Source organism: Eleginops maclovinus, chromosome 14 (assembly GCF_036324505.1).
Source record: "Eleginops maclovinus isolate JMC-PN-2008 ecotype Puerto Natales chromosome 14, JC_Emac_rtc_rv5, whole genome shotgun sequence".
NCBI classification, from domain to species: Eukaryota; Metazoa; Chordata; class Actinopteri; order Perciformes; family Eleginopidae; genus Eleginops; species Eleginops maclovinus.
Window position 1 is genome coordinate 14,621,867 of NC_086362.1, and position 24,345 is coordinate 14,646,211.

General features: G+C 40.6%; 1 protein-coding gene across 1 annotated transcript in view; it reads left to right on the forward strand.

The window, feature by feature from the left end:
• Positions 1–24,345, forward strand: part of adam19a (ADAM metallopeptidase domain 19a) — a 191,074-nt gene that overhangs the window by 138,024 nt on the left and 28,705 nt on the right. The window contains exons 7-16 of the mRNA XM_063900790.1: positions 1,052–1,117; positions 1,692–1,763; positions 2,121–2,287; positions 11,139–11,223; positions 13,455–13,597; positions 13,964–14,141; positions 16,202–16,291; positions 18,486–18,681; positions 19,655–19,763; positions 23,411–23,615. Coding sequence (XP_063756860.1) covers positions 1,052–1,117; positions 1,692–1,763; positions 2,121–2,287; positions 11,139–11,223; positions 13,455–13,597; positions 13,964–14,141; positions 16,202–16,291; positions 18,486–18,681; positions 19,655–19,763; positions 23,411–23,615 — 1,311 coding nt within the window. The remainder of the gene's footprint in view (positions 1–1,051; positions 1,118–1,691; positions 1,764–2,120; positions 2,288–11,138; positions 11,224–13,454; positions 13,598–13,963; positions 14,142–16,201; positions 16,292–18,485; positions 18,682–19,654; positions 19,764–23,410; positions 23,616–24,345) is intronic.

Here is a 24,345-nt window from a genome sequence, read left to right on the forward strand (position 1 = left end):
TTTTCTGGAGACGAGGTAAAGAAACCGGAACTCTGGATGTATTGTTGTTTGAAGTGCAATATATCACTCAGCAGTTTTAAGATATGAAGAGATTATTATTCTCTGCTTCGCTCTAATGCAGGAGTTACACCGGAAAGTAGGCGGGGCTGTCATTTGGGGCGGAAGTGACTTTAGCGCCCTCATACTGTATTTTTCTAGAATAAACGCTGGTGAAGAATAGGATAATACAGTATATTATAATACAGTGCAGCATAATCAAGTACATTATTGTCCATTAGAGTTCAGTGTAATATAGTTTTGTTATAGAACATGCTTGTACAATATTGCTTATATCACGGGGTCCAGAGTCTTCAGCCGCTCTGCAGCCCCCCTCTGGAACTCCCTCCCACCGGATAACCAGAATACTGACTCTCTCTCCATTTTCAAAACACGTCTCAAAACATATGTCTTCACACTGGCACATCCACCCTGATCACATCACACATCCTCTGTTTTTTATCGATTATATTCTATTGTTTCTATGCTTTTGTTTTGTTTTTTGTGTACCTTGTACGGCGACCTTGCAAGCCTTGAAAGGCGTCTTTATGAATAAAATGTATTATTATTATTATTATTATTATTATTATTATTATTATTATTATTATTATTATTATTATTATTATTATTATTATTATAGTGAAGTGTAAAATATCATAACAGTAAACTGAGTCTATTCAGTGAAGTATGGGATTATACAGTATATTATAATACAGAGTATAGAATAATAGACACTGTTGACCATAAAGATGGAATGAAATATTTTGTACCTGATGAAATGATTGTGACAATGTGATTTATTGTATATATAAGTGTATATATCTTCATCAATCTCTTCCAAACATATCACAGTGGAAATTAAATAGGAATAAAAAGAGGAATGTGTCTGAAAACAAAATGATTCCAACTTTACGGGCACAGTATCGTATAATATAGTATAGTTTATAGTGACGCTTCACTGTAGCAAAGCAGTGGGACTGTGCTGAACATGCTACGCCTCTGTCTGTTTTGTCAGGTTAAGAGGAATGCCGGGAGTACAACCAAGTACATGGAGCTGTATATAGTGGCCGACAACACACTGGTAAGCTGACAGGAACACTCCACTCAGCCCTTATATTCCACAGCATCACACTCCTGTCCATCAGCAAGCCACATCAGTCCCCTGATGACACAGAATGGAAACAGGGTCCACGTCTTTAACAATTATATCATTCCAGCTAATAGAGCTTATTCATGCTGAGAGCTCTGAAGTGATGGGGGAAGTATGTGGAAATTAGGCGGAAGGATTTGTCTGCTTAATGCCATGTATTTAGTTGGAATCTAAAGGTAGAAGGGCTTTTAAATAGACAGTGAGCTGCCGTGATGAGATGCTAAATCTTCATGAAAGCCAGTTAGGGTTTTGTCTTCTACCTTAATGCCATGGTAACAGCACATGGCGACCAAAAAGAGCCTGGTCCATTGTGTAATTGGTGTAATTATGATGATGGAGCAGGGTTTAAGTGGTGGAGCGGGAATGGTGGGGTCATAGTTATGTTTGCATGGATCATTAGTCCACAGAGAGCTTTAAACAGAATGATCTTCAACATTTTATTTATTTTTCTGACCGCTGACCTCATTCCTGCCTCTAATACTCCCCCATTCTCCCTGTCCTGCAGTTTAAGCGGCAGAATAAGGACTACGAAAAAACCAAGGCGAGGATAATGGAAATTGCCAATTACGTGGATAAGGTAAGGCTGATGGGTTCAGACTGCAGTCTCAAGACAACAAACAGCCCATTCAACTACCTGAAAGATAGTGTTGCACTGTCACCACACATGTTGATATCATCTATTGCCAACCATATTTGAAGATTGTTGACAGTCCAAATCAATAATTAGGGATTGAATAGTGTATGCAAAATCTTCAGTTATATGAAAGCCCGTGAGAATTCAATCAATATTGTCCTTCAACAGCCCTTAAAGAGATCGGGGGAGATTGCCTTGTGTGACCAGACTGTGTTACTGGAGCTTATAACCAGACATTGACATTGTGGACAAACCTGTGTTTGTATGCAGGTACATATTTGTTGTTGTTTTGTGTTGTAGTTCTACAGGGCTCTGAACATCCGGGTGCCTCTGATTGGTCTGGAGGTGTGGACGGACAGAGATCAGTGTATTGTCAACGAGGAGCCCAACGCCACCCTCTGGTCCTTCCTACAGTGGAGACAGAAGCTGAAATCCCGCAAGAAACACGACAACGCCCAGCTGCTGACGTAAGCAAGATACACACACACACACACCCACACACACCCACACACACACACACACACACACACACACACACACACACACACACACACACACACACACACACAAACACAAACACACCAACAAATAACCCTTGGCCACAGCGGCCATGTAGCGAATCAGCACATCAGTAACATAGCAGCTGCGAGTCCTCACTCACATCTGTTCAGCTGAAGCGTTCCTGCAGCGCTCCTGGCCCAAAACACCATTAATGTGGTCACACACATACTGTTAGTTGGAGGAAAACAGATTTGAAGCCTAAGATTGATTCTGTAGTTAGGGAGAGAAATATATACAGTATCTGTTGCTTTTTGGCGACAAGTTTGCTAGATCAACTCAGAAGTTTCAAGGTTTCAAGGTTTCAAGGTTTTATTTGTCATATGCACAGCAGATACAGCGTATATGTTGGCAATGAAAATCTTATGTCGCGTGCTCCTCCAACAACTCAACATACATGGTGCAAAAGATAAATAAAGTAGTGAAAAAGAGAGAAGAATATTTACAATATTAACAATACAGATTTGAGGATGTGAAATATATACATATGTGGAATACATTGAGAGTATTTACACACTTTACACTGTTGAATGAGGAGGTATGGACAGATGCATATATTATGTATAACAGATGTATATGGCAGATATGTATAATATATAGATATGTGTACTATAAACAGATATGTATGGCAGATGTGTATAATATATATGTATGTGTGTACTATAAACAGATGTGAGTAGACATTCACACAGCTCAGGAGTTCAGTAGTCTTATAGCCTGTGGTATAAAACTGTCTCTGAGTCTGGTGGTCTTGGTCCGGATGCTGCGGTACCGTCTGCCAGACGGCAGCAGACAGAACAGATTGTTGCTGGGGTGATGGGGGTCCTTTAATATCCTACCGGCCTTCTTCCTACACCGCTGGGTGTAGAGGTCCTCCATGGATGGCAACTCCGTCCTGGTGATGTGCTGAGCAGTTTTCACCACCCTCTGTAGAGTCTTACGGTTGAGGGCGGTGCAACTGCCATACCAGGCGGTGATGCAGCCAGTCAGGATACTCTCGATGGTGCACCTGTAGAAGTTGCAGAGTATCCTGGAGTCCATGTTGAACTTCCGCAGCCTGCGGAGGAAGAAGAGCCGCTGTCGAGCCGTCTTGGATATGACCCTGGTGTGATGTGTCCATGTCAGGTCCTCACTGATGTTAACCCCGAGGAACCTGAAGCTGCTGACTCTCTCCACAGGAGTCCCGTCGATGGTGATGGGTGTGTGTGCTTCTCTCTGCCTCTTCCTGTAGTCCACAATCAGCTCCTTTGTTTTGCTGACGTTGAGATGGAGGTTGTTGTCCTGGCACCAAGATGTCAGGGCTCTGACCTCCTCTCTGTACGCCGTCTCGTCGCCGTCTGTGATCAGGCCGATGACGGTCGTGTCGTCAGCAAACTTGATGATGGTGTTGGAGCTGTGTGTGGCCACGCAGTCGTGCGTGAACAGGGAGTAGAGGAGAGGGCTGAGCACACAACCCTGAGGGGCTCCGGTGTTGAGGGTCAAGGTGGAGGATGTGATGTTCCCCATCCGCACTGCCTGGGATCTGCCCGTCAGGAAGCTCATGATCCAGTCACAGAGGGCGCTGTTGAGCCCAAGGTCCCTGAGCTTAATGATGAGCTTGGAGGGCACAATGGTGTTGAATGCTGAACTGTAGTCAATGAACAGCATTCTCACATAAGTGTTCCTCTGGTCCAGGTGGGAGAGGGCAGTGTGGAGGGTGAGGGAGATGGCATCATCCGTGGACCTGTTTGCTCTGTAGGCAAACTGCAGGGGGTCCAGTGAGTCAGGGAGGGAGGAGGTGATAAAAGTTTTGACTAACCGCTCAAAGCACTTCATGATGATGGAGGTGAGTGCAACTGGGCGGTAGTCATTGAGGCAGATGGGTTTTGTCTTTTTGGGGACAGGGACAATGATGGACTCTTTAAAGCATGTGGGGACTAAGTTCTGTGTTGTGCTCAGATCTTGGCCATAAAAACAGTTTTTATGTCATAAGAAACACGCTGATCGTTTTTTCTTCTTAACATTTCAAAAGCTAAACCTGATTATCTTTTTTTCAAACCGACTTTATAAAGTTTATGCATTGCAAGTTGTTGCAGTGTGATGTCACCGAATGGTTTGCCCTACTCTTTGAATGCCTAGTTTTTGGCTTTTGCCATCTAGGTTCTTTTGCTATCAGTGTCACAAGAGGGTGGACCTAGGTACAATTGAACCCTGACCAAGACATTTAAGTCAAATAAAATGTAACCATTACCTTTCATGATCAGAAAACACACTAACAATACAATTAAATTCAAAGATTAAAACACTGATGACACCCAAACCCCACACTGTGCAGTAGTGTCTTGTCACACAAGGTATCTACACCCTAACTCTTATTGTCTAATTTACTGTAAATACATTAGTCTTTTTCTCATAGACTTCTAGAGAATTGCACTTTAGACCATTAGAATGATTCCAGCTTGTGCATATATATTTAGGGTTCTGGCATGCCTACTAATCCCCAAATAATACTATGAATTTGAACACTAAATTTAAGACAATCCAGTCAGTTTTTTGTGGGTTGCCCATTTCCAATTTTAGGAGACCAATAAAAGACCCTCAGTATTAAAAGACACAAAATACCTTTAAGTGTGTAACAGTACATTACATTGCCTTTTTTTTTACTTTAAAGTGGTTGTATCACACCAGGGTGGGCCAATACAAGCAGTAATATAATACTGACCACAGAAAACTAATATATGATATAAAATTGCCGGGATTTGTTTGCAGTGTTATAACACAAGCTGGTAGAGAAGCTGGCACCATAGGAAAAAGCTAGACTGCATAAAACAGAATTCACAAAAAAACCCAGTAAAAAGTCAACTCAAAGGATATGCTGCTGTACTGTTGCAGGCTCGGGGGTAACAGGGACTAAAAATAAACAACAACATTTACAGTATCTCACAAAAGTGAGTACACCCCTCCCTTTTTTTAAAATATTGTATTATATCTTTTCATGGGACAACACTGAAGATGTGACACTTTGATCCAATGTAAAGTAGTCAACTTGTATAACAGTGTAAATTTGCTGTGCCCTCAAAATAAGTCAACACACAGCCATTAATGTCAAAACCGCTGGCAACAAAAGTGAGTACACCCCTAAGTGAAAATGGCATTTTTTTTTCCTTTTACTTGAGGCTAACAATGACCAGTTATTGTTACAGCTGCACGTCTCATCTTCCTTCAGTTCAGCAGGAATCTCTTTACTGACCATATTACAATGCATTAAGTGATATTGAAACAGACTATAACTCTAAATTATAATCCCCTCTGATCCTCGATAGTGAGCTACACTATATAGACAAAAGTGTTGGGACACCTACACATTACACCTACAGGAGCTTTTATGACATCCCATTACAAATTATTAGGCATTAATATGAAATTGGCCCCCCCCCCCTTTGCTGCTGTAACAGCTTCCACTCTTCTGGGAAGGCTTTCTACAAGATTTTGGAGTGTGTCCCATTCATCCATTTGTGAGGTCAGACCCTGATGATGGGCGAGAGGGCCTCTCTCTCTGTTATAGTTCATCCCAAAGGTGTACAGTGGTGTTGAGGTCAGGGCTCTGTGGGGGCCAGTCAAGTTTTCCACACCAAACTAATCCCACCATGCCTTTATGGACCTTGCTTTGTGCACTGGGGCACAGTCATGCTGGAACAGAAAAGGGCCTTCCCCAAACTGTTTCCCAAAGCTGGAAGCATAGAATAGTCCAGAATGACTCTGTGAGATGAAGCATTAAGAATCCCCTCCACTGGAACTCCTGGCATTCTCCAAACCCAGACCCATCCATCAGACTGCCAGATAGAGAAGCGTGATTGTTCCCTCCATAGAACACGTTTCCACTGCTCCAGAGGAAAATGGCGGAGTGCTGTACACCCCTCCATCCGACAATTGGCATTTGGTGGCATCCTATAACAGTACCACGTTCACTGAGCTCTTTAGAACAACCCATTCTTTCACAAATGTTTGTAAAGGCAGACTGCATGGCTAAGTACTTGATTTTATACCCCTCTGACAATGGGATTGTATGAACCACCCGAGTTCAATGATTATGAGGAGTGTCTCAATACTTTTGTCTATATAGTTTATATCTCTAATGGAGGATATACCTGGGCAGTGTAACCAACAGAAGTGTACCTGTTGACTCAGCGTGCTGCAGTTTGGGACAGTATAAAAAGCCAATGAGAGACTCCAGGATTCATAATAAAAATGCAGTGGTCCACAGAACACACACGATAAACTCACCTGTATAAATGAACATCTGTGCGTCTTAATGGATCAAGCAACATTTCACACAGAGAGAGTCTGTCCTCACTCTCCTCACTAACACCAGAGGTCTAGTATCCAGTTACATTTTGTACATTATACATTTTAATTACATTCAACACTTTAATGTAGCAGACTTTTTTATTCTTCTCTTCAAGTTATTTTTTTAGATTAAATCCGGTTACAGTTTTCCTTTGAAACTAAAGTCTGAACTACATTATAAATGTACTTATGATGCATTATAATCTGCTCATAGTTATAAGCCCTCCTGAATATTTAAAATGATTTAACATATCATAAATCATTTTATAATCACTTGTAAGGAAAATCGTATCCTAATTATCACTTTCTGATAATAAGGTTTGTCCAATCTTTTACATTTGTAATACATTATAAACTTGTGTATAATGTTTTATTAATGTTACCGTACATGTTTAACTTTTTTACTGCCCCACATGTGTTTTGATACATCGCCTGACTTTTTGAGTTAAAAAACGTTATATATACAACATAATTGAAATAAGAAATGTACCGTGTTTATGGGTTAAATGTGTATGGGAGACCACTGTCAAGAACCGCTAAAATGTGTCCGGACATAATATATTGCCATTCGCCTTTTCTGAGAATAGGCAGGTCGGCTACCGTCCGTGGGCGCCGATAACATGGAAGTCTATAGGAGAGCTTGTACTTTTCTCAGTCATTTTAGCAAGGATAGCTTTTCATTGGGGGATGAAACTTAGATCTGTGGGCGCAAATCTTTGCGCCCACAGCCAATGGCATTGTTTCTTAGTTCAATGTGACATTCTTAGATACGCGATTGGACTATTTCGGCGAATCAGCATCGTTATCATTCCCTAACCACAAGCGTAAAGAGCAGCACCGTAGCTAGCTGAAACTTAGATTGAGTGAATATGGCGACATGATGGCTGAGAACTCCGTGCAAGCTCTACTTAAAACACCGTTTCATCGACTATCAGATGTCGAAAAGAAGAAATTGAAAGACTTGGGACCCGAGCGTCCGGATTTAAACATTCAACAGACGACCACTGATCGCGGGAGAACCTACACTCGGACTTTCTCCTCAAACTTGTATGCTAAGCGGAATTGGTTAGCTGGTTGTACAGTGAGCAATGCCTTTTTTTGTTTCCCTTGTCTGTTATTTCAAAGTCCTGGGACTGAAACACTTTGGACTACAACCGGGATGAAGGATCTAAAGCACTTCACACAAAAATGTAAGAAGCACGAATGTGGCCGCAGCCACCTAACCAACTGTCTTAAGCTAAACCTCTAAAAAAGTGCTATTTAAACCGTGCCGCCCAACTGCGCCCCCCCCAAAAAAAATGTTCACCAGCCGCCACTGCTCATACATGCATCTCCCAATAAGAGAGTGCTGGTACCCAGGGGCCTCATTTATAAAGCTTTGCGTAGGATTCACGTGGGAAAGTGGTGTACGTAGGACAAAGCAAGTAAATACACACAAAAATATTCCGATTTATAAAACACAATCAAGTCGAAATGCGGCGCAGCTTTTGCAGACTTTACGTAACGCCCATATTTGCCTTTAAATAGTCAAAGAAACGCCCCATATGAATATTCAGTTAGACTGACTGCCTGATGACGATCGCAGGAAATGCCGACAGAACAGCTAAAAAAAAAACCATTTCACTTAGTAAGATTTTGGTTCTTATTGGGGGGGTGTAGACAAGTGAATCATATTGTTTGGTGGACGCAGTTTGAAGATAACAAAGAGCTGCAGCATGTGGAGCACTCTGTGAACGCTGCTGCCTCAGAAAGTCGGATCGTCAACAAAATAATTAAATATGCAGTCCGAAAAAGTTAATGGCAATATACACACAGCCTCACACAGGCAGAGTGTGTGTGCCACGGGCCGGGGACAGGGACGTACCCCCTTGATAGGAAGCTGTCAGAAATGATCGGGGAATCCGTACAGTCATGACTGGGGGGAGAGGGGGGGGGTTACACCTGTGCGTCTGGCACTCAGATGTAACGTCGCTACTCTTCTTTCCTTTTTTAGAAATGATGTTAAACCAAGTGCAATCTAGCTGGGTTTGCAAATGTACAAACAGCTGGGACTTTGTTTACAAAAGAGATATCTGTTTATTTGGTGGTTTGTGTTCCGGCTGTCGATCAGTTGTGCGCAGCTTCAGCCTGTGCGTCTCACCGTCATTTCTCAAAGTGATGTTTTTGTGTGCACTCATGATTCTCAAACAGGCGTTTGTCCATTTTTGCAAATACATTCTTCATATATGATACATGAGAGGTAATATTTAGATGTATGGTATTATTCCACATGTTTCCCTTCATTCTTCCTTCTGCCAACGGTGTCGCAGTTTCTCATCTCTCCCGTTTTTGTGCGTACGCATGGGTCAGAGTGTGCATGGAGGACCGCACATTTCCCGTCAAGTTTGTTTTTTATAAACCGCAAAGATTGCTTGGAAACTGGTGTTCGCCACCTTTTGGGCGTACACCATGTTTATAAATGAGGCACCAGATCATCAGAGAGCCATGCTGACACTGCACGCATCTGCTGTGCTGGTGCTAATCCGTTCATTACACACACAGTATATCAGGCCTATGTAACAGGGTGCCTGTATGTGACTATATTAATAATATAACGTGTTCAGTTGTGTAGCCTCACAAACAGAAAAGTTAAGAGCAAAGAATGGACTTAAGAAAAACACAGCATACTTTCATGTGGACTAATATTAGCAGCAGATGGTATTCTTCAGGTAAAAGTGAGCACACCTTCATTTAACGGGCAATTCATGATAAAACGACACGTCATTATCTCCTAATTGGCCTATATTACTTGCTGATATTAAATATTAATAGTGGGATTAAAGTAATTCGGCCACTTCTCAAATCTGGTGTCATATCTGATCTGTGGCTGTCTGTGATGGGAATGGGAACAATACAGACAGAGGACACTGTTATTACTCTTTATAGATTCTGTTTGACATAATAGCCATAGCCCATGTATATCTGAGTGGCTGGCTTTTCCCCCAAATCATAAAACATAGTATAACACAGGAGAGAATAAGCAAAGACAGCGTAATGTCTTTTGATATATGTGATGAATATTAAGTGTTATATTAATGATATTCACCTGGCTATTTGTTCAAACGCTTTAGAGATACATAATGGAAATCTTATTAAAGTAATCTGATCAGCAGCTGATGAAGAGTTATCCATCTGTCGATACAGCTGGATGTTTATCTCATTGGTGATTTATTTATTTAATTTTCAAATCAAAGAAAGTTGAATTAAAGACAGTAGTTAGAAGGTATTTTCCTTTCGCTTTAAAAACCAATCCAATGTTTTCTGACTGAACCAGTTTTATCTTATTTCAGAAGTCTTTAATTTAGTAGGCCCTCACATTGTCACAATGTGTCTCTAAACTAAATCAGATAGTCATTTGATAGTAACTTTTATTTTAAAGTAACAGTATTTATCTTTGCTTATATGTACCTCCGAGTCAAAGGTGCATATTCAAAATTCAGAGCATATCTATGATGGAGAGACTCCCTCAAAATGGCTCTCATCATGACAATTGTCAGTGGTTAACAGCAACCGAGCTGACAAAGAGCTGCTGTAATGTTCCTTCGACAACCTTCATGAACTGTGACCATGTTAAGCATGGTGTGGAGCGGCGGCCATTAGCTAGCCAGTATTTGCAGAGTAAATAATTATTCTCTGCTGTGGTACAGATTATATCTCTACATGGCAAGTAGTTATTTTGCTGCTTTATAAGCAACATAACTCAGTACGCCACATTCAACACTTTCAAACAAAATCAGCTTGTTTTTCTTTGAGGTAGAACCTGCAGATTGGCCTCCTGCTGCTAACACATGGCTTAGTACACAGGTTCATGATCATCGCTGGACCTCAGTTAATAAGAACGCTGATTAACTGCACACCCCCCTGAGAGCCTCTGTGTGACAAATGACAGAAACACTCCCAGCTTTCGGTCAGCTCGTTTCATATTTCGTTTGTGTATCAATTGAAGAATGATTAGGTTGACAGAGATTTTATTAAGCAAAAGATCTGGGCTGTAATTGGGCCAAACAGCTCAGCACGCCGGTAGCAGCAGCAGCATCGCAGTCTGACTGCTAGCATACACACACACACACACGCATGCACGCACACACACACACACACACACACACCCACACACACACCACACACACACACAGAACATCCATAAGCAGTTAATTGTTAGCCCCTTTTGCTCCATAATTAGTTGTGCTGATACCAAAGGGCCTGTTTTGTTATGATTCATCAGACAGGGTTTGTTATTGGATGCCACACGGTGGATTGAGGTTCATCTCACAGGCTCCTAGTGCTGCATCTCCAATCAATGTGCATCCACTGTGCAGCCTGCGAGTGAACAGGGAGGAGATTAAGGTTAAGTGATTTTTCGGTATGTGTGTGTGCCTGTGTGTGTGGCTCCGATAGCGGTGTGATTTTCAAGGGGACGACTATCGGGATGGCACCGCTGGAGGGGATGTGCAGCCTGGAAAACTCTGGAGGCATCAACGTGGTGAGTGGAAATACATTTCTCCTCTTTTATTTCACACTATCATTTCCCCTCCCTGCTCTGTTTACTTTTCACTCTTTTTTCTCTTAATATTGTCTCCAAGCTTGAATTCATTTTCTTTTGATTGTCTTTGCTTTTGTGCATGCAGTATGTCACCTAAAATATAAACTTTTAGTCATTTTTCTTCTGTACTTTCGGTTTTTCGTTAGGGTCTAAATTCAAATTAGGGTTGTCCATGTTTTCGGGTTGAATGAGTCATGATCAAGCAAGGGTAAGAGGTTCAAGCTGCACCAATGCTACATTAATACCATTGTTTACAATCAATTGTTGCAGTTGACTCACGCAACTCCTAATACCTCTAACACCAGTGCAACAAATCTGATGATACAAAAGCAACAGTGAAAATGATATGACCTTATCAAACTAGCAAATGTTATGTTAAACCAACACTTTGACCTTAAAACAACTTGAGCAATAGTTTCAAAAAGGTTCCCAACACACCTGCAAGTTTACATTTTGTAGGAGCAGTTAGCACTATTAAGACTACACAAAGTTAACAAGTACCATGCTAATGCTAGGTGTTTCGGGTAGCCCCTGCTTAAGTCTTTATGCTAAGCTAGGCTCACCTGACTCCAGCTCTGTGCCCTACTATCCTAACCAAATTTGACAAAGGAAACATGACGTTCCCACTAACCTAACTATTAGCATATCTAAAAGGTATATCAAATGTAAATGTTATTAAAATGTTATGCAGGGGATGATTTAATTATCCTAGAATAAGATCTTCTTGGATTGGCTTTGCTGTGTGTTGGTGCCATGTATTGATGTTTGTTGACACAGCTGCTTACGAGCAACATAGTAATCCAGGTAGATCTGGCCTGGTTGCCTGCAGAGAGCCTCTGTGGTATTATCCACTTGCTGTAACTCTATGGCTTCATACGTGTGCAGTGGACTGAAAGATCGATAGCTCCTCCAAGCTTGATTAGCTTCTAATGGGCTGTTAGCTCCCTGCGGCCGGCGCTGTGGAATCTAAATGTCCTGTGACTGACCGAGCTGCTCCACTCACCTCCTCACACCGTTCACACACTTTATAACTTCTGCAGTTTCACCCCCACAACACTAAAAAGCATGTGAAAGATTTCACAGCAGAACATCAACATCTCCCGACAGTTAACACAGCCCGATTTATACAGTCTGCATAATTCAGAGGCAGAGCTAAGTGTGAATGACAGCTTTCAGGGGATCAAAGAGAGTGTGTGTGTGTGTGTGTGTGTGTGTGTGTGTGTGTGTGTGTGTGTGTGTGTGTGGGTGTGGGTGTGGGTGTGTGGGTGTGTGTCTGTGTCTGTGCAGCTCTGCTCTTGGGAGTTTGACTTTCTCTTTACCTTTGAAACTAGGACTTTATGGCTGTGCCTCTACAGGAGTTAAGCTTCAACTTTACATCATCTCCTGTGACGTGCATCTCAGTAATACAGCGGAATACGTAATCACCAATCATCATGTCACATCATATTATTGGTGCAATCTTCCTCCATATGCAAGAGGAGAGCCATCAAAACTATGCCTCCAGTCTGTTGAATACATGTGGTGTGACTTGAATTAAATCCGAGGGCAATAAATGGGTGAAAAACTGTAATAAAAATACAAAACAATTAACTGAACTGTATCTCTGAAGGCTCCAGAGCCATTATCCAGTTTTTATTATGATCATTTGGTAATTGCAAACTTGTATTTACAATAGTGTATGCACTTATAAAGCCCAATATAAATTTAAATAAAGTTAAAAAGCAGTTTCATGGCCTTTATCAATCCTCCTATATTCTGGTGAAATATAATCCTAAACAGATCTATGTTCATAAAGTTAACACAACCTAAAAATAATGCATACACAGTTCACAGAAAGGGGGACAAGCAAGGAGAAGGGAAGATTATATATGGCCTGGAAAATATGGTAAAAGACTCCTGCATGAAGGATGTAGCTAGAATCTGGAGGTTTCTTTATTGTCCTCGTAAGATAATTAGTTTGGGACTCCTTCCTGCATTTCCATCAAGGATAACAAATCATAGACAATAGTATATTCACACATGACTATGTACATACACGTATACACAGACAACATAGTGATAATGACACCCTATTGGCCAACATTTAAATACATTACGTTACAGCTGTCCTATCAGCCCCTCTCTGATGCTGTCAGTCATATGAATGAGACCACTTTGTGATTCACCCACAGGACCACTCTGATCTGCCCATCGGCGCTGCAGCCACCATGGCCCACGAGATCGGCCACAACTTTGGTATGAGCCACGACCATGACGGCTGCTGTGTGGAGGCCACGGCGGAGCAGGGGGGCTGCGTGATGGCAGCTGCCACTGGGTGAGCCTCCAGCATCAGGCTCAGTGCAGACCTGAGCCAGGAGCTGTCTCTAATGGCTCGATACATGAAGCATCAGCTGGAAGAAGCTAGCGTGGTGTCACAGATGTGTTATTCCTCTCAGATATGAAAACACACACTTCTGCTCTACTTTATTACAATCATACATTTCCAATCACTAGTTTTTGTAGTTAATTTCCTATGTAGTCTTTCAGGTTTGAATAAAAAGACAAAAAACACAGACTGAAAAGAAAGTATGAAAGCACTACCAAGGAACATGGAACTGTTTGATCTCAGCAAAGGAAGAAATGACTCAGCGTTGTGCTGTAAGCAAATTCTGCTCTTTAAAAATGTCATGTCCTTTTCCAGGCATCCATTCCCACGTGTGTTCAGTCGCTGCAGCAAGCGGGACCTGGACAGCTACTTCCAGAAGGGAGGGGGCATGTGTCTCTTCAACATGCCCAACATGAAGGACCTGGTGGGGGGCAAGAAGTGCGGCAATGGCTTTGTGGAGGACGGAGAAGAGTGCGACTGTGGAGAACCTGATGTGAGTCTTTATTCATTCATGTTTGTCTGATCCACCTCAAACCTATATGAATATAACACACCAATTCCAATTATTTGTGCTATCTACTTAAATACTGTAGTGGATTTGCCTTCCTTCTTAAAAACGAAACAAAGACCAATTCTGTCTCTTTGCTGCTTGCACTTTAACGACGCTACATACACAGATTTCTTGCTCCACATTGGTCCAACTAGCATCAGCAATGGAAATGGATGTGCGTCCAGAGTACTTTGGATACAGAACAACCCATGTAAAAAATATTGCTTGTATCAGAGTGATTTACAGACTTCAAAATAAGCCTGGAGGGGGACTTTGGATAAAAATGATCTTTATAGCTCACAAGGTAGAGCGGCTCCCAATGCCTTTCCTGTCCGTCTCTCTCAAAAGGAGAAATACTAAACTTAGATCTTTAAAATGCTATATATTCTAGTCTATTCACTACACATGTCACCAAAGAAAAAGGAGACTTCTTCTCTTCTACCTCTGGTTTCCCTCTACAGCGTTGTTTCAGCCTCATGAATAATGCGCTCTCCGCGGCTTTGTGCAACACAGCTGAAAGGTTGCTAAAGTTTCCTTAAATCGAGATGAAGTGTTTGCGCTCAATAAACCCAGAGGTTAAATAAACCTTCTTTGGTTCAAGCAGCAGAGCAAATTGAAAACAGAAGAAACAAATTGGTGGCTGCCAGCGTTGGCACGCTGACGGCTGTTTGTTATGAGTGCACTCCGAGCTCTGGCAGAGGAGCGCGGCTGACAGGCCACCTGCTCTCTGCATCGCAAATGAGACAAGCAACACCATCACTCTCACTGTAAACCAACAGATATCCTCCTTTGCAGCATTTTACAGTGAGGCACAGATTTTATGATTTATTTTAAGATGTGAGAAGGTGTGTTTGTGGACTTCTTGTTTGGCTGAACACCCTCTTGTGTTTACCCATAATCCCCTCTCTGTTCCTCCCTGCCGGTACATTTGGCTTTTATCTTGCTTGTTTCAACCATAGACTGTGGTTTCAACTCCCACATTTTTTTTAAATTATAAACATGGCTTGTCAGAGGGCGCCATGGCAACAGGGAAATGTGTTTTTTCCTCTGAACGTGTTGTGACACACGAGCATTAGCAAAAACACTTCTCTGGATCTTAATTTGACTGCGTCCTGCCAACATCTGTGTGTCAGTCACAGCTGTCAATCCTCTATCTTAATTGTGTGTGTCTGGTGTTTGTGTGTGTGTGTGTGTGTGTGTGTGTGTGTGTGTGTGTGTGTGTGTGTGTGTGTGTGTGTGTGTGTGTGTGTGTGTGTGTGTGTGTGTGTGTGTGTGTGTGTGTGTGTGTGTGTGTGTGTGTGTGTGTGCCACTCTGAAGGAAGATGCTCTATATAAAAGAATTTTTTTCTTTTTAGCCCTTTGGTTTTTTATTCCTTTTCAATCACCCATCTTTATGTTTATGCTTTATGAATGTGTATGAATCTCTATTTATTACCAGCTAACTTTTATTAATGGCTTTATAATATTTTTGGAATTTTCCCTTTTTTTCATGACTAATTTACATAATAACTCCTGACTTAATACTGATGTATTACCTTTTATCAACAAAAAAAAATGTCACATCTAACTGCTGATTGAACATTTACAAGGCCACCTTATCTTATTGCCCTCTGTTAATGACCTACTGATATTTTTAAACAATGATTTTAAGTTTATTTACTCACAACTGACCTATGTTGTTTACCTTATAATTGACTTTCCAACCTTCATAACTGCTGATACAATATTATAATCTTGATTGCCCTTATTATTATATAAATGACGTATTAACATGTACAACAGTTGGCAGTATAGTTTATGACCCTGCATAATTATTGTACACACAATCACATTTTTATTACCGTGTAAAATAATAATGTTAACCACTCAAACAATAATCACATAATGTTTTTGTTCTAACAAATAAAAATGATTGCTATTTTCTTCATTCAACATCCAAACCCTTGGTATAGAGGCTGTGTTTGTGCTAAGCTAGCTGTTATGACGTGTGTTTGTGTTTACAGGAATGCACCAATGATTGCTGCAATGCCAATAACTGCACCTTGAAGGAGGATGCTCAGTGTGCGCATGGAGTGTGCTGCGAGGGCTGCAAGGTAAGAACACACACACACACACACACACACACACACACACTCACACACACACACACACACACACACACAGGCAGCGTGGCGTGGGAGGGAGCTTGCCTCATTTGCAGCAGTGTTTCAGTGTCATTAGCTCTCTGTCAGTCATCATGTCAGTGTGTTGTCATATTGTACCCCAGCTCCCAGCACAGCGGCTTCACATCACACACCTACACTTTCCCCTGCGCTCTCATCTCTCTGACATCCCATCGTAACATCACCAGTGTGAACCCAAACTCTATTGAGCTGTAACCCGACAGAAGAGGTGCTGAAGACAGCAATACGTTGTGACGAAGAGGAGCCTTTTTTCCTCCCAGTCTGCCTGCTCCTGTCTCTCTCGGTTTATTGTTTATCCTTTCTATACACATCTTTTCTCTTATTTTGTTTATTTAATTATTAATGTATTCATACCTATTTTTTTTAATCGTGCGTCATTCTCTTCAGTTAAACTGCCGTTGTTTCTATTTTATCAGTTATTATTTCCTTTTCTGTTTTATTCCACTCGTTTTGACTCAATGCGTCTTGCTATTTCTGTAATTCCTGTTAAAGCTGCAAGGTGAATATTACAAAATTGATAAATGTTGCCGCAGCAAGGAATTTTGGGATATCAATATCTCCTTATCAGTCATAAAAGATGGTCCAATGTATCCTAGGTCAAAGGAGATAATATAGGAAGCATGTGAGCTCCTTTTCGTATCTTCTAGAAGATTTAAGCAGCTCTTATCGCGGCTGCCCTTGAGGTGCTTTGGGTCATTTCTGGTCCTAGAAACCCAGTTAAGCAAAAACACAATCGACCATGGCATGTGTTTTCAACCTGCTTTTTACCCATCATCTATTCTGCAGTTTTAGGTTGGTTAAAGTTGAGTAAAAAGGATGTGCATTGACCAGCATAACATAACCTCCACTGCATATGGGTCTATCTACCCAGGACTCTGTGAGCCTTTTTCTCAAATGGAGATAAACTCGATGTTTGAAAATGATGACAGACTTGTTCTAAAAGCTTAAATGTAGAACTAAATTTAACAAAGTTCTGCCAGTTTGAACAATGCTTACTTACACAGCATCACCTTTAAAGACACTCCATAGAGTTATATAACAACATTACTTTTATGATGTGTTTTTGTTTCTATGACTGTGTCTTTGCTCTGCTGCAGCCAAACCCCTGCTCAAACCCTGCTATTGCTCCTTTATTCTTTGGATTATTGTGGAATAATTCTAGCAGGTCCAGACCCACATCCACTGGGTTGTGTCAGAGCTGGCTCTACATATTATAATTCTTCTGTAGAGGAATAAATCGCACATCTTATCAGCCTTTCTTTAAAACACTTACAATGACCTTGGACACACAGGATATAGGGATGGGGCTTTTACAAGAGGGGAACACAGAGACAGTGCAGGGTAAGGAGAACTTGTATAAAGTCAACAACCATTCGGCCAAAAATCAATAGACACAGTATTTTAGTGTTAGCTACATAAATAGCCCAGCTATTTCTTCAAGTTCTCAACACCTTTAAATTCTAATTTATTAGGCAATATTCATCATTGAAGAACACTAGGGAGTTCAAACATTTTATTACAATAACCATTTGGTCCTTCTTCAACAAAGGCTCCAGTTTCACAAAATACCTTTAAAGGCAGGTAATGCAGTCAGAGCAGGGCGAGAAACAAACAGAACTCTGTGAGAAAGATGAACAAGAATCTGACTACCAGCGAGAGAAAACCTGAACTGTAATACATGCAGAACTCTTCATAAGGACCAGTCACAGCTGGGGAGGGCGGGGACACACAGGGGCAGCAGGTGGAAGGGGTCTGATAATCAAACAGGCAGGAGAACACAGAGACAGGAAGTAGAGACAGACATAAAACAGGGGGTGACAACATTTCAAAATAAAACACTGATGTGACATAATGTAGCAAAACAAATCTTTAAATAAATCAAAAATAAAGACATTTTTTATAAGGAATATAAATATTCAAAAAAGTGAGTACAATAAGAATTACAAGCCTTTACCCTTAAAATATGCCCAGCACATCAGAATTGAAGTGGAAGAGCTGTGGTATCATTGAACAGAAATGGGCAGAACATTCTGAGCAATGTGCCAGGTTTACAGTGTGAAAATGACCCCCTGCCCTCTCACCATTTGTTCCCTGTCTCTGCCAGTTGAAGCATTCAGGCACCATGTGCCGGGGGCCAGCAGGGGCCTGTGACCTGCCTGAGTACTGCACCGGGGGATCTCCTTACTGCCCCTCCAACGTGTACCTGCTGGACGGCTCCTCCTGTCAGTACGGAGTGGCGTACTGCTACAACGGCATGTGCCTCACACACCAGCAGCAGTGCCTGCAGCTTTGGGGCTACGGTAATGAGAAGCTCCTCCCCACACATCACTGACCCTCTCAGTCAATATCCCAGGGATACACAGAGCAGGGTCAAGCCTTTGCTTAAACACTCTGAAGTGAGGGGTTTACCAATGTAGGCTTTGCTTTTATTTGTTAGAGTTAAACCAACAGGGAAAACATGTTGACTTTAATACATATCTTCCTCTTTCTGTAGATTTATTATGTTGTACAAAGGCCAAAAAACCATAGATTGTATTACATTGCTAGGGGAAAATGTGTTGATATAAACAGTAATTCATTGTCAAAATGAAATAAATCAGTAAAGAAAGTAAAGTACATAATTTTATTGTTTTACCTACAACTGTTCAACTAGGATTTTTTTAGTTTGTAGTGCTGTTGATTTCTATGGCTTCTACAGAGATGTGCTTCTATTATTCAGTCTAGTTTATAAAGTATAGCTCATCAACATTAATGGTACTATGCGGGGCTGTGTTTATACAAGCTAGGTGTGGTCTTGATAAAAAACTGGGAGCTAGGTATTCAGATTTACTTGAACATCTTCATGCTGTAGTAAGAAACTGCTATAAACTCTAAAGCTGTCTTTTCTAACTCATGTAGAATAAGAAACAATAAAATAAGACTTTTATGTTTTTAGGAATGAGACTTAAAAACACAGCGTCTAAAGATCCTGTCCTCATACCGGGCTTCCCGTGTTTTAGCTCTGTGAGCACTAAATGTAGTGGATGAAACTGATATAGATTTTCTCATCTGACTCTTGTTCTTAGAATTTCAAATTTCTCACAGGTCTCTTATCTCTAACTGTAGCTGCGGGGGGGTTTAGACTGTGATCTTCACCATCACAATAGAGGAGCAGGGGCTGAGAGCAGCAGTCCCTGTCAATCTGTTTCCAGGAGTCTGTGTCTGATATTGTTATCCTGAGTGAGTACAGGTAAACATAGCCCAGAGGCCTGATGGTATATGTTGTGTTTCCAGGAGCTCGACCAGCCCATGATGCCTGCTTCGAAGATGTCAATGCAGCAGGGAACGCTTTTGGGAACTGTGGGAAAGATGAACATGGCAACTATAAGAAGTGTATGAAGAGGTAAGAGATGCTATTCCCACGCACACTTTCAATGTGTGCAAAACAAACCAAACACATTGTTAGCTCAAGTTAGAATGCAAACAATTTAGAATTTATTCAAGGAGGTTTGAAAGATGGAGCAAAGTATCATTGTGTAAAGTGCATTGAAAACAGATGTAGTATTTCCCCGCTGTGGGAGGAATGATGGCTTTCTGATTCTGAAATCAATTATGTACATTGAGACCCATGGGGCCGTATACGATCCCAAACATCACGTTGTCTTCAAAGCGTCATAACTTCTCAGCAGTTTGAGCAAGACATGTTGACATCCTAACAAGTTTGTCATTGTGAGCCGTTAACTTTTGTTGGTAAAAAGAATGACAGGGTCACCTTTTCCCTGGTGCATTGCTTGTTCTGTATGTTTTATAGCTATATTCTCATCCACCATCTTTATTGGTCTCGTATGGAGTGTAGGAGTCATGTTTCTACGTTGAATGTTTTTTTCAATATTATGGTTAGCAGTTCTGTTTTAATAAAATTAGTAAAAAAAACAAGTTGCGTTTGTAGATTTGTTTTGACAAATATCCCCTATTATGGTATATAGAAGTATTTAATGAGTGACATATAACATTTTGCTGATTTCTGGGATGTGTAAAACTTCATTATATTGTAAAAAAGGATCATTTATAAGGCAAAACACAAAAATATACAAAAACGGAAACGTCGTATTGCACTGAAAAAACTGAAACATTGACTTTAATTAAATGTAATATCAACACATTTCACATAGCTGTATTAGGTTAGTTGAAAGCAATAATATTAAGTTGAACCTAATAATTGTTATTTAAACGTAATATTATTGCTTTCAACTAACCTAATACAGTTATGTGAAATGTGTTGATATAATACATTTCATTGAAGTCAGTGTTTCAGTTTTTTCAGTGTGTGGGTCTCAGAGGGTTTTAAGCATTTGACTACAAAGAATTTCAATTCAGTTTTTCTACATTGGTTTTTTACTGTCTGAGGTTTGTCAGGCACTCATTTACCTCTGTCATACTCTTGCGCAGCTCCGTTTTAAATAATGTTGGGTTTTTTTCCAACTGGAAAATTCACCCGTCCTACTTCTTAGAATAAATTGAAATTGCCTTGGATGTGCTACAGTGACACTGAATTTCTTTACCGAAACATGATAAAGTTGTTACAATATTTAAACTCCGGCATACTGAGTCACACACCGGAGTGATCATTACAAGCAACCAATGAACTCTACATTTCTGAGCCTGTTACAGCTGAAATGGTGAATACTTGTAGCTGAATATCAGACATTATTCAGGTGGACACAAACAACACTGCCAAGGTCTCTTTTTGTCCACTGGCTGAGTCAATAGGCAACAATTTGCTAAATTGTTGCCCTGATAACTTCTTAAGGCCATATTCTGTGTTTCTAGGTTGATACCCTCCAAACAAATGGCCTAAAAGAATAAGTGCAGCTTTATTGAAATGATAAAATTATGAAATAAGCTCACTTTAATAGCCATATTCATCCTGACATACAAACACTCACAGAGTCGGGCCCTCTGTACTGCTGTCTGTCGTGTGTCGTGGCCTCGGCGTTTCCCTGGCAGAGGGCCAGAGGTAATTAATGAAGCCAAATTAGCAATTTAGCTATGGAAATGAGGTTGTGGCTTTAAGTAGTCGACGCCTGCCTCGTATAATCCACGACTGCCCAAGTCCATTATGGAGTCCCGCAGGAGTCATTAGAGTGTTTTCTGGCCACGGTGAGTCAGAGAGCTGATAGGAAGTTATGTAAATGCCCTGTTATTAAGACATGAATAATCTACTCAGAGCTCTGCCCGTCATTCTGTGTGTGTGTGTGTGTGTGTGTGTGTGTGTGTGTGTGTGTGTGTGTGTGTGTACGCGCGCACGCGCGCACGTGCGTGCGTGTGTGTTTACAATAGCAGTACAATAAGGATTTATCATTTTTAGAAGATATCTGGTGATGTAAAGTCCTGTCCTGTACTGTGTGCATCATAAACAGGAAATTATCATAGACAACTAGGAAAACATATTAATAGATTTTAAAATGTTATTTGATCTCTATTTAATCAGTCAGACTCATTGCAATTCCAAACAGACTTGAGAATAACAAACAGAATAAACAAGACCTAAAAAACAGTTACATTAATAATAAAAATAACTGATATAAAGCTTTCACATCTCAGGGTAATGCAAGACTCAGGGGAACACAATTAATAGAGTAAAATGACAGAGGAGATGTGATGTAGTTTGGAAGCTTCAACAGTAGATTCTTTAATTGAACAACGTAAATTGGATTTTCTTCTTGAATGTAAGGAGTTCCAAGCAACAGTTTGATAGAGAACCATGATGAATCAGGTCATGTGATAAAGCCCTGTGATACAAAGGGATTAATGGCTGAAGTGCATAGAGGGCAGCATGACAGTGCAGAATATCTCAATCCTCAAGGACAGAGATGAAGGTTGACTGTGGTTGGAAGAGGACATATTTGAATCTATATAAGAATTTTCACTTTTTAGGTTCAAATGTTGAATATGAATCTGGAATATTGATCTGCTGTCAGGTCAAAGTATTTGTATGGCTCATGAAGAGCAACTGACATTTAAAGTTTTAGTGGCAGCACAGTCAGTGTCAGTGGTAGAGTCGGAGAATACTGCCTTTTTCTGTATGAAAGACTAGTCTGTGACTTCGGAGTGATAATTAGACAGCATTGCAGGCTGAATATGAATCAGGGCCCGGGCTGGAGCGCAGCTCTTGTTTGTAGTATTGATTGTAGACCAGGATAGACCCTGTGGCAACCAATCCTGTTATTAAGACTGCTTGACTGATCACCAACAATGTGTCATTTCTGTCTTTAAAGAATGGAAACAATAAATAACATCTTTTTCCACTTTACAGATATTCTATGCTGTAGTCAATCAGAAATATATTTTATCACTCACGGGCATCAATAAAGGTTAATTATTAGTTTGACTGAAAATTGGTAGCTCATTCTTAAACTCTTTCCTTGGTTGCTAGCAAGCCACCACTAATACCTGGAATGTAGGTATATTGGCTGACAACCACTAACAAATAATGTTTGTAAGATTTACCTTTCACCTTAAATAATTAGGCTGGTTATATTTCAAACAATTGCACATTGATTCCCAGTGAAATATACATCTTTTAAAAAGCCTCATACACATGAAGAACATTACAACATTAAGATATAGCAATATTTACATGAAATATAGATATAGAATCAAATTAAATATGTGAAGTATTGGTATGACAAGTGGAAAGCCGTGCAGATATAAGAGTTTCCTTTTTTTAAACGCTCATTAGTTTCCTCCAACAGCTGGAATGTTACTCAGATTTTTTATACACATACAAAGTATGGCTTCCATTTAACTGATGAATGGGTATGTGCACTTTTTTTCAATGGCTTCCATAAACATCAACACAATGAAACCTTGTGTGAATCATGAGCTGGATCAGCTGGTGAGACTCCACGCTGCTCTCCTGGAGCTGCTCTTTCTCCATCCGGCTCAGTGTGCTCGCTGTGTGGCTGAGAAGTGAACACTGAGCTCTAATGACTTGCCCTCATAACGTAAAGGCTAAGTGTTTCTCTGTGTGCTCGTTTCTCCCCCCAGTGATGCGAAGTGCGGTAAGATCCAGTGCCACAGTGCGGCCAAGAAGCCCAAAGGCACCAACGCCGTTCCCATAGACACCACCATCAAGACGGATGGCATCGAGGTGAAGTGCCGCGGCACCTACGTGTACAGCACCCAGGACGGCCAGGGAGACTTGCCCGATCCCGGCCTCGTCATGACCGGCACCAAGTGTGGAGAGGGCAAGGTGGGTCCACAGGGGGCTTAAGCAGGGCTGGGAGGGTTCCTTAAAACATGTGATCCATTACGATTAGAAGTTACCTGTTAAAACATAGAAATTCGTAACCTAATCTAAGTTAAAAAACTAAAAATGTAATGCCACCTGATTACTTTAAGAGCACCTCAATATCAAATTCAATCAATGAATACAAGAGAAAATAAATATCATTAAGAAGTTTAGGATCAAAACTGCTCCTTAGGATAGACAAACAGAATATCAGGGTTACTAATGCTGATTCAGTTTAATACATAAATTAAACACAGTATTTGTGTTTAATAAAGTAGTTGATCACCAACTGCATTTCAAAAAAGATATGTAAAATAAAGAAAATTAAAGTGGCCTAAATTAACTCAAAAATAATTATCTATCTATAATATGTACATTTTTATGTGTAAAATGTACATATTGTAACATAACATTGTAATCCTGCTTGTTATCCCCATTTTTGTTAACAGTACTATGATTAAGCTTTTTTTTATGTAACTGTAAAGGAATACATTTATTTTGTATCCTGATTACATCATCCTTTTACATGTCATTCATTACAATCCAAGCCTGGGCTAAGGGATCATATATAAGAGTCTGTCAACAAACTGACTTTCCTTATACATATATTTCATCTGTGCATTTAGTCATTAATATGCCATAGTCTGGTAATTGAATAGTGAGACCCTTTTACGTGAGCAATGAATCAGCC